This window comes from Haplochromis burtoni, unplaced genomic scaffold (genome assembly GCF_018398535.1).
Source record: "Haplochromis burtoni strain Fernald_Lab_line unplaced genomic scaffold, NCSU_Asbu1 Contig_8, whole genome shotgun sequence".
Taxonomy (NCBI): Eukaryota; Metazoa; Chordata; class Actinopteri; order Cichliformes; family Cichlidae; genus Haplochromis; species Haplochromis burtoni.
Window position 1 is genome coordinate 739062 of NW_024582369.1, and position 19777 is coordinate 758838.

The 19777-nt window shown below is 42.6% G+C and overlaps 1 protein-coding gene across 3 annotated transcripts in view; it reads left to right on the top strand.

Annotated features, from left to right (window-relative positions):
• The first annotated feature begins 4901 nt into the window (after positions 1–4901).
• stxbp5a (syntaxin binding protein 5a (tomosyn)) overlaps positions 4902–19777 on the top strand; it is a 101594-nt gene continuing 86718 nt past the window's right edge. For all 3 annotated transcript variants that reach the window (XM_005914556.3, XM_005914557.3, XM_005914558.3), the window contains exons 1-3: positions 4902–5279; positions 5401–5545; positions 7709–7806. In XM_005914556.3, coding sequence (XP_005914618.1) covers positions 5408–5545; positions 7709–7806 — 236 coding nt within the window. In that variant the 5' untranslated portion in view covers positions 4902–5279; positions 5401–5407. The remainder of the gene's footprint in view (positions 5280–5400; positions 5546–7708; positions 7807–19777) is intronic.

Here is a 19777-nt window from a genome sequence, read left to right on the forward strand (position 1 = left end):
CGCTGAACATTTGTCGCTGAAACATCCTCCCATTTAGCCAGGCAGAAACAATCAAATGTTTTCTCAAGGGCATTTGCTCATTAAAGTCAATCCTTCTGGGACTGCTCTAGTGTATGTGTGTATCACGCGTGGCTTTGTTAGCTAGATAGCTTCCCTCTTAGCTTTCCTGACTACTGAGCGGTGAGTTTGGCATTCTCATTGCCAAAAACTGTTGTGAGCTTCGTCTGCTGGTTCCTTTCAGCCACAAGCTCCCAGCGTTATGTGTGTGTGTGTGAGTTACGTAAAGGCTTTGTGTAATGATGTTGTACGTCTTGTCATTTGTCAGAGTGCTTGTATAAGGAAACAGTGGTTGAATGCTGCAGGGAGGGTTTGGGTCATAAGCATTAAACTCAGGTGTGCTATGATTCGCTTGATTAACTACAGCTGTCAGTGAGGGCAGAGGGTGCTGTCCCTCCAGTCCTTCTGCACGACAGGCAGACGCCTCAACTCTCTGCAACCTGACATTGTCCCCTGCCTCCCTCTGGGTTTTTCACTTTTGCCAGACAGCACAGGGACTTTGTTGGTATAAGGGTCATATAGGGCTTACTGTGATGCTGAGCTCTGAAACGGCATATTGTGGTGCTAGGGAAGGCTCATCCTTGCTCATGTGACAAGGTGCATCCCTGTTAGGTCAGTAAGATTATAAGGGGCTGAAATCCACTTGAGGTATTTTATGTGTAAAGAGACTTACTTTTAGGGCATATGTGTATTATTTGAGGATAAAGTACACATATTGATACATAATCAGAATGGTCAAGCCTTTTTTTACAGGATCGCAGCAGCATTATGCAGATAGATGAATGTATGTAGGATAAAGATGTGTATTTATCATCTTTATCCAAACATCTGTGTAATATATGCAAATTTGCATGCTGAGGTGGATTTTTTTCCAATTTTCTTTGTAATCTGCTGTCCAGCAACATGTTTTACAACTGGGTATGTGTAAATTAGAGGCATAAAATATGTATTTTGAGTCTAAGATTTGTTTCTTCAGAACTGCTTAAAATAGATATCAGTGCTGATCATCTCTGATCTGGAATGAGCAGCGAATAGGCTCAGAGTCTGTGTGTGTATAACAGCTCAGTTTATATATATAGCTGGGTCAGCAGCATTAGATGATTTTTCGCAGATAATGGAGGGACCACTGAAGCAAGAAGCTGTGCTCTGCTGTAATTGGCCCACGTGCAGTTCTCTTCCTGGGTATCGTTCATGAAGAGCGCATAGATACAAATTTAGGCTTAATCAGTGTGCGTGCAGCCAAATACATGAAACGGCCATAAAAAGTATGCCCGTTGTATGGATGTTGTCACGTTCCCCACTAATGCATGTTTGTCCAGAAACAGAAAACTGACAGATCCAGTGCCTCCTTCCCTCTTTTTCTTCCGGTCTGCTCTTCTTTTCTTTTTTACCTTAGCTGCAGTGTTTGTCTCAAGGGACACAACATTCACAACTTGGGTTATTGCAGTCCAAGCTTTGCAGTTTTTTTGTTTGGTTTTTTGCATACTGTCATTACTCCCAGGGAAACACTTTCTTGGCATTACTTTTTTTCACTTTTTTTTTTTTTTTTTACTACGCCTCTATGTTTCTTCATGATACAGTTCTAGGAGAAAATATTTCAAATATGGGGACATTTCAATACATTGATAACAAGTAGTGGCAAGTGCCTATAGAGAACCATGATTGGCTGGTACATGCATGTCTAAAACAAAAATGTGACATGTACACTTATTTTTAAATTATTTTTAATTTACATTAACCTCCTAAGACCCGAACTCTTCCACGGCATGCATTTTTAATTTCTCTTTGATATTTGAGCATATTGGGGCCCGATGAATGTAAAAACAAAGAATTACCAGATTTTCTTTTTTTTTTTTTACCTTATTTTGGTTTAAAAAAAAAAAAAGAGCCACATATGAGGATATTCATTTATAGGACAGTAGCAGTACAACGTCCTCGTAAGTGGATATCAGGCCCTTGTAGAGCAAAATTGAGTATTTTGGTCTAAATAACCCAAAATGTGATGTCCACATATGTGGACGCCAGATCCTAGGAGGTTAAATAAACCTTGAAACATTCTTTTCCTGCAAATTAATGACTGTGTACCCTATTCACCTCCGGTCTTACAGGAAGTTCTTAAGGTAAGAAGTCCTTAATGGCCCAAAAGAATGGACATAGTAGGAAAACCTGTTTCAGACTTTGCAGAAATCAAAAGAAATCATCAAGAAAAACCATATTAGCAACTATTACTGTATAGCTTAGATGTTACATGGGATTATAAATCCCGTGAATCCTGCTTTATTTACATTTTGACTCCTAAAAAGTCCTCGCACACTGCGCTGCCTCGGTAGCCTTAACAAAGAGCACAAAGCACTTTAAATACAACACGCACACAAACACACATGGCGTAGCCAGATGAATGGCCAGGCTACAACACAATGGTGCCAAATTAAATCACTGATGTCAGTGTCACCATGTGAGCCCAACAACACACACTCACACGCATGCAAGCATCACCTAATAAGGACCTCTTTGTTTGGCGGCATAATGTATTCTGGATCAGGAGATATCGGTTGGGGTTGGAAGGTCTGCACGGTCAATTTCAGTTCATTATGCAAATCAGCGTGGCAACAATTGTTCTCGAGCCAACTTGATATGATTGCTGATTTCATAATTTGCTCCCTCTCCCTTTGGTCCTCTTCAGATGTTTTTGATTCGTTTTGTTCAGCAGCGCCTTCATTTCCTCGATGCATCCTTTACATCAAACCAAGCTCACTCAAAGGACTGCTTACGTAAAAGCACATATAGACCAGCTCATTATATCAGCTTTGATTACAATATGCTGTTGCAGGAGTCGCAGAAATGCATCCCCCCCCCTCACTTTCTCCACTTTAGGACAGAAATGGCATCAGGTGCTAGCGAGCGCAGACACACAGCTATTACTTCCACTGCTGCACACATGCTGCTCGAGGGCACCTGTCTAAGATGGGAGTGTTAGCAAACAACCCAAACAGGTGGCAACATTTGTGTCACTCAAGCATGAGCTTGTCAAGGCTCGTGCTTCATCTGTGACCTTACATACACAGCTGTACCAGGGTGCTGCACTCAACTCACTTCAGTGCTCAGGAGAATCGTACCTGGTGCTAAAGTTGTGTGAGTGTTAGATCTCGATAGCAGCTGCTCCTGGTAGACTACAGACTGCGCAAGGTACCGAATAGGTATGATCACGGGACTCTGTGAAGTGACTGTGTTTATGTGGAGACATATTTTATATGTTATTATTACTCTTTAAGGGCAACTGTGAGCTCATGAATCAAGCCTTGGCTAATCTAGGTTTGAGGTGAAAAAGGTTTACAGAAGTGTATAAAAACAGTATTTTTTTATCCTGTCTTCCTCCCTTCACCCCCAACTGGTCACAACAGATAGCTGCCCTTCCCTTTGCTTTGTTCTGCTAGAAGTTTCTTCCTGTTAAAAGGGAGTTTTCCCTTCCCACCGTCACCAACTGCTTGCTCAAAGGGGGGGCACTTGATTGTTGCTGTTTTCTCTGTATTACTGTAGGGTCTTTATCTTACAACATAAAGCACTTTGAGGTGACTTATGTTTTGATTTGGTGCTATTGAAATAAAACTGAATTGGATTGACTATCTAAATACTGTTTGCACACATCTCAAATCTTTGGTGCCCTTGTACTGGTAGATTTGAAGGGTCAGAGTCCAGCTCTTCAATACTCACCAGTCTATTCTAGGTCTGATACACACAAGGTATTAACAATCATATGTCACGGACTCTGCATATCTTAAATCTTTGGAGCATCTCCATGCTTTGGTGGTGGGACATACACCCTCCATAGTTCAAAGCTTTCAACCGTCTGGCATGCTATCCCTCAATATATCCACTAGATGGCAAATATGAAAGTTCTTTCAGAAAAAGTATGTGGAACAGCTAAAGTCAGAGCCCCTCTTTTGTTGCTGACTCATGTGAATGTTAGTCTCAAATCTATAGAGACAGCAAACACACATTAGAGTGTTAATTCCTTTAAAATAAGTAGGATTAAACATTTGTATGTGTTCAACATCTAATCTTAAACAGAATGATAAAGATTAGATCTATTGTGTTGAGAGACATACATGCCATACGGTTCCAGACATTTCCAAACTCCTTCCTTTTCATCAGCTTTGGACTATGAAGTCTTGCTCTTGCGTTGTAGCCGTGGAGCTTGGTTGAGCGCGTAAACTTCCACTAGGATGGACACAGTCATTGCTATGGATACTGATAGACGCATTTGCTTGCTCAGCTGTTGGGCTACTTAACGTGGCTCCCTCTCTGCAAACGCTCCTTGCAGCATTTGCCAAATAATAAATAAATAAATAATGAAATCAAACAGCACAGGGAGCGCAATAACGTCTTTAAAAAGCAGGAAAAAGAAATCCTAAAAAATTTAATATAGATTGAAAGTGGATGATTTTGTCCTTCATGTTATCATTTTTCTCCAAGCCCCCCAAAAACTGTTCAAAATGCAGCTCTAATATTGTTGTGACTGTCTTTTATTGCTGAGCCTGGCACAACCATTTCTTTCGCTTAAAAAAAACAACTGATTTCCACATCCATCATCTGTTGTGCGTGACCCTTAATATGGCGAATCTTCCACGCAAGCACATAAAAAGAGGCGGAGAGGTTAAGGCAAGGGTGTATTGGAAATAATGGCACTGAGCCCCGGTTTGTTTGCTCGTCTGTCTCCACACAGACTCTCTCAACGCTGCTGCATCCCAGGCTCACCAGCATCACCAGGTGCAGTGGAGCAAAACCTACTATACGTGCGTGACAGGGAGGGGAGGGAGGGGGCGTTGTCGCTGGGGCCGATGAAACAAGAGGGAGAGAGCGAGAGAGAGAGAGAGGGGGTTGGCAAGGTGGCGGGATTTGTGTTGAAGCCTGTTCTGTCAGACATGCGCAAGAGCGTCAGCAGCAGCAGCAGCATCACCACCATCACCACTGCCGCCACCGCTGCGCTGCGTTTCCGCCTTGGCTGAGCGGCGCACACAGTCGAGAGGGGAGGGGAGGGACGCCGAGAGGAAGAACGGAGACGCAGTGGGGCACAGCACGGACTCCAAGGAGCAAATTACACCGACGCACCAGCACCCCCACCGCCCCCTCTCCAGAAACACCTCAAGCGGCGACCTGACCTGTGCGGTGCGCGCGTTGAGCTTTCCAGCATGGAGACTGCGATAAATAATAAGCACTAAAATGTAAGAGCCACAGGGGGGAACAGAGCGCACGCGTGTGTGTGAGAGAAATAAAGTGGCCATTCCCTTTATCTTTTTTTAAAATCATTATTATTGCGGGTGATTTCAATTCTGTGTTCTGCAGTCTGAAAATGAAGAAGTTCAACATCAGGAAGGTGCTGGACGGTTTAAAAGAGGTGTCCTCCTCCACGCCGTCTGTCCAAGTGGGGCCACAAGAGAACCATCTCATCCAGGAGACCCTCCAGTCCGAGCATTTCCAGCTCTGCAAGGTGGGCGAGACTGGAGATTTTTCTTCTCTTTTCCCCCAATCATACAGCTGTTTGCGTATTGGCTTTTAGCGCTAATGATATTTATTGCAGGCAATGTTTTGCACTTATCCCATCTCAGAACACGGATGGTGCAAGTGGAGCTCCACGGAATTATTTATTAGCCGCAAAGCGTTTTACACTGCAGTCTTCTTCTAAACTACAACAAGCACGTGCTCATTAAAGATTTAATGAACATTTGGCGAGCAGCCTGTCCATTTCAGAAAGATCACATCCTATGCGCATAAACAGTGCAACATACGATGCGCATGCTGTTTGGCGAGTGCGCTGCACCGACCAGCTGCAAGTTTCTATTCGATTGTTTATGTTTTTGTTAAGTAATTTACTTCGAGCTTTTTTAAAATCACCGAGCAACACGGGGTATGGTAGGGTTAGGGTTGCGCCAGTATACTGTGTGAAAATCCCGGACTTTTCTGCATGTGCGCATGGCATGAACTGTCATATCGAGGGGTTGGGCTGAACTGATCCCCTCTTGCATAATCTGTTGGTTTGGATTAGTAAAACATTGGTTTGTGATTGATGTGCGTGTGTAAGCGAACGTGTGGCAGTGTGCGTGTTGTCTTTTCCACGCAGTGTCTCTCCATTCCCTTCTTCTCCCTCGTCTTTTCTCTTTCACACATCCCTGCACCCCCCGTCCGTTCGGTCTCCCTCATCCACACCTAAACACAGACCACTTTATCCCCAGATCATTGGGGACTGATGGCGCCTGAAGTGAGTGCAGGCCTGCTTGGGAGATTAAAAAAAGGCTCGCCCTCCTCTGTCTGTATTGACCACAGTAGTAGATGGGATAATTGGGATAATACCCGTCCAGTTTACATGACGTGCATGCTACTGTTAAGTCAATTCAGAGTTTCCTCAGCAGCTTTTCTAATTGCCCTTTTAATAGACCCCACTGTGTGCTTCTCATTGATTTCCCAACATATTTAAATTGTGTGCTTGTGAAGCTTTTTTGCTTATTCCACCTAATGTTTTTGATATACCGGTATTTGAAATCATCTATGTGTGATATCCTTCGTTATGTCTGGTTGCTGGAAAAAAAATGACACTGCCATTGATTTGCTTTAGCATATTTGCACGATGAAGTCTTTTCTTGTGTGTTAAAAGACTTTTTGTCCTCGTGTATTTTAGTAGTCACATAACAGAGGTGCAAATCCAGGGAGATTAACATCAGTAAGAAGTGTTACGTTGAGAGCGCGTGAAGTAAACACGGGAAAATAATCTAGAATCATGTCAACATACCCGAGGGCTTTGGGGACGTTGGGGTTTGGTGACTAGACAGACCAGCTCAAAGACTGCAGGTTTTATAGCCACGGCAGCCTAAATATGTCTGTCAACAGCAAGACGTCTGATTGAAGTGCCTTTGAACAAGACTTCAGGCTCACTCTTGCACCTTTGCTGTCTGTCTGGACAGGATCTCTCTGTAATGTCTCTCTACAAGGAAGGCAGGTGTCTCTGCTGCACCGAGTGCTTCTTATGTAATGTACTTTAGCCTTCTGTCACTAAGCAAACAAATCCAACAGCCCACCGCCGGCTGACTGATGCCATAAAACTACCCTCACAGAAATGCACAGAGTGAACCAGGAACACCTTATAATGCGTCGCATACCGTAAAGAAGAAACAAAAGCTAATCATAACCTGATTCCTCCTTATCCATGTTTTTTTTTCTCCATGTATTTTATTTCCAGACTTTAAGTGTTATCACGACTTCACGTGGGAGGCAGCGAGAGAAGGAAAACAACATAAAAAGAGGGAAATGAGAGAGAGATGAAATCTCAAATTAGGCCAGTGATTATAAACGGAACCAAAAAAGCGAGTCCAAATATCATACCTATCATTAAGAAAAGGATATCTGTGCACAGAAAGAGCATTTGTTCCATCTTTTTTTTTTTTTTTTTAATATTCCCTTGTCTGCACAATTTCAGTTTTTATATTTCTGTCATAACACTCTTCGCATCCGTCTGGGCTATTTGTTTATCAAAGTCAGGTGTGTGGCATCCACTGACAAAACAACACCCCTGCTGTGAAATGCAAATTGATATTCTCTAACACATTTTCTTTTTCTTTCCCTTCTTTCTTCTTCTTCATTTTTCTACGTATCGCACCAGACTGTCCGTCATGGCTTCCCCTATCAGCCGTCGTCCATGGCTTTTGACCCTGTGCAGAAGATATTGGCCGTTGGCACCCAGAGTGGAGCTCTCAGATTGTATCCTTTTACTTGCCGCTGAGCCTCTATGAGCTGCTGTGGCCCGTGGCAGCTCCTTTGGGTAGGTGCATCCCTGTGAGGCAGCAGCAGGTAAGTGAACAGTCCCCTCAGCTGCTGTTGTCAGACGCTCCTGTATGTTGGCTGGTTTTCAGTATCTTAGAGGGATTTTGGAAAGGTGGGTTTCTTGGGTTTGCGAGCTTCAGTGTTTGATTTCTCTTCAACTTAAAGTCCAACATCCAGATATTATCCCAAGGCGAGACAATGCATAAAATATAGACCACATTTACCTTCACTGAATTTCACAGTTTAGCTGTTTTTTAGACCTTGACCGTGCTACATTCTTGCACCCTTGTGCCGAATGCTAAATCAAAGCAAAGCCCGCACAGACCCCACATATTGAAATACGTGTTGCCGTTCGGCACGTGTGTTAGCTCGCATCGGCTTTCTTGCAATATGAGGACGTTAACACAAACAGGGACAACAGCTTGCGATGAAATGGCACCACGGGGAGTCATATAACTTCAGAGAACGCCCGCGAACTTGCCTGTGTGAGGCCGCTTTTACAGGTCCTCTGTGTGTTCTCCTGCCTGTCCGACAACCTTTGCCAGCTCATTACGGTGTGATTAAGAGCGGTCCGCCTGGCTGTCCCTCTTTCCCACCTGCTGGCAGGTATGGTTGTGACTCAGTCTCGTTCACCTTGCACTGGAAAAAAGGGAGGATGATGATGAGCATGAGAGTCTACTGAACCGTGTTTGCCAGATTTTTTTTTAAAAAGATGGGCAGCCTGTGTACCTTTTAAATGTGAGATGAGTGAGATGGTAGGCACACCACATTTTAAAGCGATAACTGTATGTTCCTAAAGCTTTACAGATTCAAAATAAACCTTAACTGGACTAGAGCAGATTCGATCACTTGTATTAGTAGATACAAGTAGAAATTCCTGCTTTGGTAGGTGAACTATGTTAAGGTGGATAAGCTCAATAGGGCTTGTGTCTTGCTTTCTGGTACATTACCCATTACTTCCAAAGTAGGAAGAAGAAGTTTATAGCGAGTCAGCCTATACTCAGACTATACCGACTTTGGTCGAATGATCTTGTCAGATGTTTCCTGCTGGCTGTAATTGGTCACTTTGAAACTGAATGAACTGAGGGATCTCTTTTGTGTTTGAGTGATGTGGATCAGATAGTCTTATCAGAGTCAGTGGAAGGTGAATTGGGAGTCATCTATCTGCTCCTTGGTGTTGGTTCTCCTCCCCTGTTATTTTACTGTTTAGTCAGCCCTGTCTCTTTATCTGATGACAGCGACACCACTGTGGCGCAGATGCAGGCGGGGTAGTTCAAGCTTTCGCGATTCATAAATTGTGCAGTGCTGAGCTGCCGGATGTGGGTCTTGTGGCAGGTTGTGATTTCGTTGAAGTTTTGGCTGGTTGCAGGTTTTGGAAAGGCATCCAGGGATTCCCTGTGCTGATACACATGGTCACATCTACGCCCTGGCGGGCCATGAGAGGCTTCTCATGGATATCGACGTCTGTGTGAGTGTGTGTATATGTGTGTTTGTTTGCCTGGTTGGCCTGCCAGGACATTTGGCTGCACCCCTCTTCCATGAAGGATTACAGGAAGTGGCAGATCAAGGGCCTCAGCCTGGCAACGTGGCAAAGCACTGAAAATTACAGCACAAACGGGAGGCGTGCACTGATGTGTACACATGTGCGATACATGTCGGTGTTTGTGTTCTCTGAGGATATGTCTCATCCCTGTAGACATAAAGCCAATCATTTCTGTGGTCCCCCAAAACTGCCTCGTATTGGCTGCTCACCACTCACTCTGCCTCTGGCTTCAGCGTCCACCTGGGAAGATGACAATGTCCCTTTGGTGTTATCTGGAGGAGGGAAAGACGGGAAATAGAGAAAGAGCTTGGCTGGTGAGCCCGTGGAAAGAACAGGCCAATAAACCAGGAAGAGCAGAGAGAGAGGGGGAATAGCTAGGGAAGAGTGAGAGAGGCAGGCTATCCCTTTTTATCAAGATCTAATGGCCAAGAATAGAATCCTTATTGATCTGTGTGTGGTAATGCAGTGAGACAGATATGCCCAAGTGCACACACAGAGACACACACTCAATTGTTTTCTGCACAGTGTCTCAGCAGCAAAAAGAAGTCATAAGCATTTAAAAAAAACAACGGGATTTGCTGTGCAAGCAGTCACCCCACATTAGCTATCCTTTGGATTAGCTGTGTATTTTCAAAAATATGCAGGATTGCAAAATGCTGAATTAATAAAGCAGTTTTTTTTAGTGGTTTTAGTGATGAGACAGTGTTTCTGATGAAGGTGGAGGAGCAAAAAAAAAAAAGCTTCCTTGTTTCCTATGCCCTTTATTTCTTGGCCAAATACTTTCTGATGACGCTACTTTTCAATGAACACTGCAGAGGCCCTTTTAGTGTTTACCAGGAGGTTAACCACAAGGCCATCAACATAAGACAAAAAGATGAGAAGATTAGCTTTTCACCGGACTAAAAAAAACACTGTTGCAATCTTGGCTTCCAGCATTCGTAAAAAAGAAAAGATTAAAAGATAAAACGAGCATTTAGCTTGAAACCATTCTGCAATGATGCTCTTGCTTCTTCCTCCACACCTCTTTTTAATGTGATGCTGTGGATCAACATGAAGGGTAAAAGTAAAAAGAGGATTGTGTTAAATAATAGTAGTCTCAGTACTGAGAGTAATGCTAGTTTTTGCCTTAATTAAACCGCATGTGCCAGCCGAGCTCCATCATACGAGTCTTGTATAGCGCTTTTCTGCTCTACTTGAATACTCAAAGCACTTAATACAGCATGTCTCATTCAGCCATCCACACACACATTCGCACAAGCACTTTTTTGTATGTCTAAGTGCTCTCCGTATAACATTCACACTCAGGAGCAACTTGGGCTTCAGTAACTTGTTCACTATCATCAGGATACTTTGGCATACCAAAGACAAAACTGACACTAACCAGGCGTGCAGTTAATACCTGCTATACTTCTCTTAGAAGCTGTTAGCCTTTATTGTAATAGACCAGTTGTAGACAGGAAAACTGGGAGAAGGACCAGGGGCAGGGCTTTGGAGCGGATTCAAACGCAGTGCTTAACCCATTAAAGTCTTTACATTAAAAAGTGCTATATCCTGCATAATAATTCAGTTCCAATTCAATTTTATTTATATAGCGCCAAATCACAACAACAGTCGCCTCAAGGCGCTTTATATTGTAATGTAGACCCTACAAAAATACATACAGAGAAAAAACACAACAATCATATGACCTCCTATGAGCAAGCACTTTGGCGACAGTGGGAAGGAAAAACTCCCTTTTAACAGGAAGAAACCTCCGGCAAAACCAGGCTCAGGGAGGGGCGGGGCCATCTGCTCCGACCGGTTGGGGTGAGAGAAGTAGTCGATATATGAGATTGCAGGCGTATGATAAGCATGGGACAAGTGACATCAACACATGAATCAGTTACCTGTAGTTTAGGATCTCCAACTTCAGTATATTGGAGTAATCAAGTACAATCTAAAATGTGTCAAACTGTCAACAACTGTGAAAATCTTTTGCTCATTTTTGGTCAGATATTTTCTATGCTGTGTCAGCAAGAACGTGTAATACTGAACACGATTTTAATCAGACATTGTTTTTGCGCATTAAAGCAACAGTATATAGAAACTGAGTGTCCGGCTGACAGAAAACATTTACAGTTTTGGAATGTGATAACACTGGAACCAGAGTCATCTGGATGTATTTCAATTTCTGGGTGGTCTGCAACAAATGTGTTTAACACTGTGGCAGCATCACCTCCCCAGAGAGATCGCTCTTTACTAATGGTGGCCCAGAGAAATGGCAGCGCTATAACTCAGAGACTCCCTGTGAGCCAGCAAGACGCAGATCAATAGATCAAATTGTCAGTCCATGCTCCGCCAGATTATCTCATCGACAAACGCAGGACATCATAGGCCTCACACGTCCAAATGGAGGCACACAGGCACACATACAGAAGCGCGTGCGCTCATCCCCAGAATTATTATTTCAGAATAGCTGTCCGGAGGTGGCTGAGGTAACATGCAGTTGTGCCTCTGCACATATGCACACGCACGATGATAGATGAGTTGTACAGATGTTAATGGATGCGGATTCAAATAATGTGTGACGTGCACAAAAGGGCAAACATTTGTATATGCGAGCAGACACTGGTGGATGCAGAAACGGCGCGTGCATGCATGCACGCATGCAGATTCTGATTCAATGAGTGAGTGTGCTACCCTTCAACGTTTGCCCACAGTCACTTGAAAATCTTGCTGAGACGTGATCTTAATGACACAGATTGTTTTTACTTAGCAATACAAGCATGAATTTAATTGGTATAATATGCACCAAAGGAAGTGTTCAGTTGTAGCTCACAATCTCTACAGCGCTTCATCATATGTATGCGAGGGAAGTTCTTATTTTGATTAAACTCGCGATGAAACGTTATTAATATTTCCGTGTATTTCAATATATGTGAGACTCTCTTGGAGGATTCCAGTGATATAAGTTCTGGGTTATTATTATTATTGCTTTCATAGTACAGTTTGACTTTAACAAATAATTACAGTGATCCTCTTGGCTACTTTTCTCTGCATAGCTGCACTATCTTTAGAGATGGAGGGAAAGCTAAAGCTTGTTTTCAGGTCACAGACCATTTATTCAGTTGTTTGGTCTTTTATCTGTTTTGTTAAAACTTTCTTTTCTTTGCTTTTTTGTGGTGTGATTTAGGTTCTTAATTGCAAGCAACTGAGTGTAGAAGGGAAATGCATATTTTATATATTGGTGACTTAAACATCAGTGTACGTATTTCTTCACATTTCATATAATCTGCTCTGGTGGAAAGGTCTACAAAATTTACAAATGTATAGTTTGTTTCCTACTCAGTGGCTAGCTGGAGAGCTGGCAGTAGCATATGGGGGATGAAGGATTGTGGTTTGGTATCACAGAATATAAAGAGGGATTAGTATCTCATCCCAGCGGACCTCATTTTACTTTTCACACAAGTAGAACAAGGACTGGGGGAGAGAAAGAAGAGAAAATCTGTTGAAATTAAGTCTTAAAACTGCCAGTCGATATAACCGTGTGATATAGTAAAAAAAAAAAAAAAAAAAGTCTTGAAAGTTTAGCCCGTGGTAAGGTCACAAGGGAACTTCCAAGATGTGGCTTTCATGTCAGTTCTGTGCACATCAACTTTACACTATTACCGGAACAAAGAGGGCATGTGTTTGTGGCTGTGCGCTGTATTGAAGTGCTGTTAATCAAAGACCCCTTATGTACCAGGTTTGAATCTTTCATGCCCTCCCAAAGCACTCAGCGTCCTCTGTTCTATCGGTTCTTAGAAATGGAAAACAAATTTTGCTGCATCAGTACCGCAACAGTGTTTTTGCTGCTTCCCCCTGTCCAATATCCTGACAGCGTGTTCTGCTTAAGTCCTTTAGCCTTGACAGGCACCAAATGGGATCTGGGTTTAGGGTGATTAAAGTTGTGCTGCCATGTTGCTTCTCCTCAATAATTTAGTGTACATTTATCTCCAGCTCTTACTCCTCTTGCTCCTTGTCTCTCTGCTCTGTTAACTCCTGCCTTGTCAGGGATGATGAGTGTGTGTATGTCTGCGCATTAAAGAGAGGCATGTGGCTTTGATGGTTTAAACCGTTTGACCAGTTAACTAATGGAAAAGTGCACATGTAAAAGTAAAGTTCATCCAGACACACAGGCCTTCCTACTTACCATGACTCATCACATTTAAGGTGGGAACTTGAAGGACTGCTTAATAAGTGCTGTCTAGAAGCTTTTGACCAAAGGCACATTTTACATCTGCTGGTTGTTAATGCATGTGCACTTTTTCATTCTTTTGTCTGTACACTGCATGAAAAGAAACCAAGCTATAAGTAATGCACATGTACTGACTGTTTGATGCAGAGTAGCAATGCCTGAGAGGTCACCAACCTGTGCACTAATTATTCCCAACAGACGGGAGACAACGCTTGAGTGGCTCAATGTAAATACACAGTGTCACGTGGGCTGGAGAGAATAAATAGGTTTATATTTGAACACACGCACTGGGAGAGTGTACCTATTGTACTGGATGTTGACCGGCTTTATTCTGACTGCTTGTGGACAGGTGAAGCTACACTGTCTGTGTTAGCTGTAATTATTAACTTTAAGTAACCATGAAAAGATTATTTGATTTTCTCTCTGACCACTTTAACATGGGTAGAAAGTCATACTAAGGTGAGCTTAGTGGTACTAAGCAAATCCCTATGTTAGCCTGAAGGAACCTTAGTTATAAGGTTAGCTAACATTTTCCAGGACAGTGGAGCAAACGCAGTAGGAAGTTTGGATTGACATTTTTAATCCTGCCTGCAAAACTCTAATTGATGTGGTCTAAGGAGCTTGGAAAGAAAAGCGTCTGGACTTCTTTAAGTTGCTTGAAGATGTTTCACCTCTCATCCGAGAAGCTTCTTCAGTTCTAAGGTCAAATGGTGTCCCAGATTTAAGCCCTGTGGGAGTGTCCCCCCAAGAGGTACAATGGATCCCCTATTGATCCTCTACCTAATCACACGAGCCAAGGTGTGACAACGGGTGTAGGTCACAATCAGCCGAGGTTTCGGGTGAGCTCATTGTTAAACCTAGCCCCACCCTATCATGTGATTTCCTGAAGTCAATGGCCCAGGATGTGAGTGGGTGTTAAGGCGTCTGGGAAGGGAAACCAAAAACTGGATTATAGATGGCAGACAGTTGGTGTTGTAAGCCACCGCCTCTGTGCAAAGATGGCCGTTCACAGTGGACATAGATGGACTCTTTCACTTCTCTTTCAAACCATCTGTCTTATCTGTCCGAAATGTGAACACTGGTATCCTCAAAAGAGTGACCTTTGTCCTTTAGATGCAGATAGACAGCCGAGTCTTGTCCCGTGGAGGTGGCTCTTCTATGTTGTGCCGTGCGTTTATGAAGTGGCTGTTTGGTCCCTCCCACAGGGCTTAAATCTGGGACTCCCCACCATTTGACTTTAGAACTGAAGAAGCTTCTTGGATGAGAGTCGAAACGTCTTCAAGCAACTTAAAGACGCTTTTCTTTCCAAGCTCCTTAGACTACGATGACCTGAATGACTGAGAACCTTCACAGACATCTAATTGAGGATGGACGAATATGGGTTTTCCTAAAAAGTGCTTTGAGTGCTCAGTCGATGGACTGTTGGAGTAGAAAAGAACTATATAAGTACCAGTCCATATGAGTTGCTGTATAAATTAGAGATGTATGTAGGAATTTTAAGGGCGTGGAAGCATGTCGGTATTTACCAACAGTTACAGTTTCCATGTTCAGTGAGATATTAAGAAAGGCATTTCAGGCCCTCACACTTTCCCTTTTTAGCTGTCTAATCAATTTGCTGCTCATTTATCGCTTCATTTAACTTCATTGTTGCTTTCATCCCATGTCTTAGCAATATTCTCAGTGAGTGTAGTTCTATTATAACCAAAGCAGTGGCCAAAACTGTGAAAATATCACCCATTTTGTAGCATACTGATAATCTTTGATCTGAGACGTGAGCTCCATTTTAACCACGCCACTCTTGATAACATACTCGCCGCTGTGCTGTTCGGCCTAGCGAGTGAGTGACAGTCAGAGCCCGCAGCTCTGTCGGAATGTTGTGATTTACGGCAGGATCTATTTCGCACAGCTGCATTTTCAGCATTGGCTGGGCCACTTGTGAGGATCATGTTCCTATTGTATTGATTTGCACTCGTGTAAGTCCTGGTCAATATTCTTCTCTTAATGTAACGGCATCCTTGCAACCAAGAGCTTTGACCACTGTCCGGTTGCTGTACAACAGCAGGTCCCTTGTCATCAAGAGTCAAGCATTAAAAGTAAATACCCTGCACACTCTAATAGATTGTTTGGTGTCATTGTGAATGGCTTCCGATTAAGTGATGATACTTGTGGTAACCCTATGCTTCCTATTGATTTCATTTGTGAGTCTGTCGCTTTCATTATCGTAGCACTTTGGTTGACTCCCAGAGGACTAAATGCTGGTGCTTCAGAAATCATGTAAACCGTTCGTTTCTTTCCTTTCAAAGCTAAAAAAAAAAAAAAAAGCTCCAGATTGCCCTTTGCCTATAAATAGCCGATTATTTGGTAGGTTAAGTACAAGCTGTTGTTTGCAACTTTCCAAGAGAAGGTTTTGGCGCGTGCTGATAGCGCTCCCCTGTCAAGGGATATAAATATCACTTCATCATACATGCTGTAAATCCGGCGTCTCGCTGAAATATCACTGTCATCTAACAAATCATACATGACGTCAACAGAGAACACGCAGTATGGGATTCATTTAAAGGCATTTTTGAGGTTGAATGAGAATGCGATGTCCTTCGATTACCGTCAGTACACACAGTGTGTGCCAGGGGATTGTTCTGGTCTGTAAACACATGTTTATCCTCACGTCTGGGAGGGTGAACATGTGTCCTGAGCATGGCTTTGTGGCCTGCTCTCTACGGTAAAGAACTGATAACACAAAGCAAGAAGCAGCTTGTGCAAGAAATCGTAACTGCATAACTGTCCCGCACATGCTTTGCTGTCAAAATGACTGGACTGAATTAAAGGCTTCTCCTTGAGTGGATAAAAACGCTTCATTTGATGAGCTAAAAATAAGCAAAAAAACCCCGAGTGTTTGTTCAGGTGCTTGTTTCAATATGACGTGAGCGGTTGAGACTCGGTGGTTTTGCTTGACATTGTTGTTAATGTGTGGAACTGTGGTGGGGGTGAGTCAAACTTATGCTGTCAGGTTGGCACAGTCCCTGTGGTGCTTGTAGGGGGACTGGCTTACAGAACGCTGTGAAGCACAAAGATTTTGTCATCTTGCTTTTCCCCCTGCCTTTGACGTGACCTCCGGGTCTCCGTAGGGCCACGACTCTGAAATGACTGTGAAGTATTTGTCTCACTCTTTTCTACATTTTCTTCTGTTATGCATTGTGCTTTTAAAATGTATTTTATTTTATCTAAGCTCCTGATTTTGCTACTTATTCTCTGCATCCAATTATTTCTGCTCAACCACTGTAGGCAGTCTTCCACTCTGTCTCAAGGGCCGCTGCTGCCTCCGCATTAATGTTTCATATGTTTCCTTATGATTTGGCTTCGGAACACTCTCCTCTTCCAATCGCTTTACCCAGACATCCAGGAGCTTATCTTGCGAGAGGTGACGCGCATGTTAATGTTCGCCACATGTGCTTTGTTTCCCCAACACAACGGTTATGACCAATTAATTAAAAGCAAAATGTAAAAAGGCCATTATGCCAAGCTCCAGAAACAGATAGATTGTTAGTTAATGATGTTTTATTATGTAAATCTAATTAAATTACATGAAAATTACCAGTGTTTTTCACACGTTTAAAAAAAATTGATCTTTAAAATACAGCCTACAGGTAAACTAAACATATTGACATTTTGTAGTACATAGCTACATTTATCACCTCTTCAAAATCATAAAATTAGAATCACAAATTCCAGATTAGATATCAGGGATTAAAATCTCCATTAGGAGTGGCAGGTAGCCCCAGTCTTGTTTAAACCTCTTCCTTCTAGGGTGTTTGCTTTGCTTTCTTTTACCCTCACGTCTTCAAGAGCTCTCCAAGGCCCTGACAAAAAGGCTTCTGGATGGCTGTGAGCCAGGGAAAAGATTTTTGAAAAGGTTTCCAAATGACTTGAGAGTAATCGTTCCCCTGTAAGGAAAATCACTCAAACAAGTGGTATAGATTTCAAATCACTACCGATGTGTCCAGGACCGACTGTTCCAGCAAAGTCATTCTAATAGCACGTCACTTGCTTTAAAAGAAGTCTAAAACAACCCAACATGTAGTCAGAGGATCTTAAAGTAACTCTTGCAACTGTTGTTGTTCAAAAAAATCAGGAAATATCACACATTTGATCTGAATGGGAAGCGTGGCAAGAAGAGTTTTTGTTGTCCAGAAAGAACAAAACTACAGTTTGCCAATGAAAATGATTAATCAGGTCTTTTGGAATAAAGTGTTTTGGAGTGACACGTCAAAGATAGATACAGAATTGGCGACATAAACGGTAGAAATGTTTGGCATGGACTGAAGGCAGTTTTTAAGTGCAAATCATGGTGTTGGGAAAGTTATGGTTTGAGGTTGCCTTGCTGCCTCAGAGAACGGGCAGCTCGAGTCACTGACTAAAAATAAATCCTGATATCAAAAGGGCACTTGCAGATAATGTGAGGCCAGCTGATGATTCTGTAAGCATGAATACATAAAACATGTAAAGCTGCAAATCAGCCAAAACCTGAGGGCTAAAACCAGATTTGAACCTTTTGCGAGTGTGCAAAGGAGGAAAGACAGAAAGGTTCCCAAGGCGCCAGAACTTGAGGAATTGCCTGTCACTGCGTTTTTATGCGCTGAGATGTGGGTGTATGTGTGTGATAAAGACTCTTGTAGACAGAGACGGAGCTGCATGCATACAGTAGGTAGGTGTCCTTGCCTTGCCTTTTCTATATTTATGTGTAGTTAACCTCAGCAAGGCCTTAACGTTCACACAAATGAACCATCTGTTGTGACAGACACACAAAGTTTCCTATAGTTTTATTGCTTCACAGCTTAGGTCCAAGACGTACGATTATGCAATTTGAGTCTGAGTCTTCTATGTCATGCTTTTTATCTTCTTTGCTAAAGGCTAATTTCTACATAGTCAACTAAATCAGCTCCAGCTGTAGAATATTAGCGTCTCTGTCAGCTCTAGCTAACAAACCTAGACTGCCAGTGTGGACATGTGGGTTATGTTGCTCATAAGCATATTATGGAAGCTATAACTAACTATATTTGTCGTTTAACTGCCGCAAAACCCTTCGAGCAGGATAAATCTGGTCCTACTTGTAGCACATGCTCCGTGTTGCACAGTCAGTGTTAAGCAGTGTACACCAGGTGAACAAAGTGTGTATGACACTTACCTTAAGATAATATTTTGCACAGTCATCTGAAGCTGCTCATGGCTATGTCCAACAGAAAAATTTCTCACCACGCTGGAACGACCTCTCAGATGTTCTTTTTTAAGAGCTCTGCTCCTGCACTGGCCTTACACACATAAATTGAAATTGTATGTGGTTTTGTGTATATGTAACATGCTAGAAACTCAGTAAAGAAACACACTAGGGGCAGCTGTGCCACAATAACAAAATAGCAGCACTTGTATGGCTGTCACTGTGCATTATTTGTCAAAGAGAAAGTATTTGACATAAAATAAAGTGTAGCTGGTGGGCAGTGTCTGGGGAAAGATGATGTTAGAACAAACAAACAGGTTGTGTTTTACTTCCTTTTTTTTGCTGAATCATGTACAAAATGCTTTGCTTTGGTAAGACTTAATGTTGTTAATATCTCCTGATAGGACAGAGTGTAATAGCATCTACAAAAAAGGGGGAAAAAAGGAAAGAAATAAAAAAAAACCCCTCAAATGTTTTACTTTTATATGAGAAAAGGCTTCATTAGCCCATCTGCAAAATGAGTCCCTGTATTGTCCTGCAGCTTCTGTGGTTTCCATGGTCACAAAGGGGGCAGCGATGGAAAAGTTAAAACATAACCATGTACATTTATAAAAGCAGAAAGTGCACTCTTACAGCTTGCTGTTGCCGCTGACTTCAGTAATGTGTCACCAAGGTCTTCAGTCTGTCTGAAAGCATCCAAGTAGACAAACAAATCCTATTTACTCTCAATTTAAACAATATGAATTTCAAATCTTTCTGATTTCCACGGCTGCTTTTGCACCAGTGGAAATTGCAGTTGAGTGTAGGAGGCTGTGATATATGTGGCCTCTCACTTTTAGGTAATTTGACTGGTATAGGCCTTTCACAGTGCTTGGAGTGCCTGTCATTGCTGTTGCTAACATTTCAAAAGCCCCACCCTGAATTTAAATCCACCTTT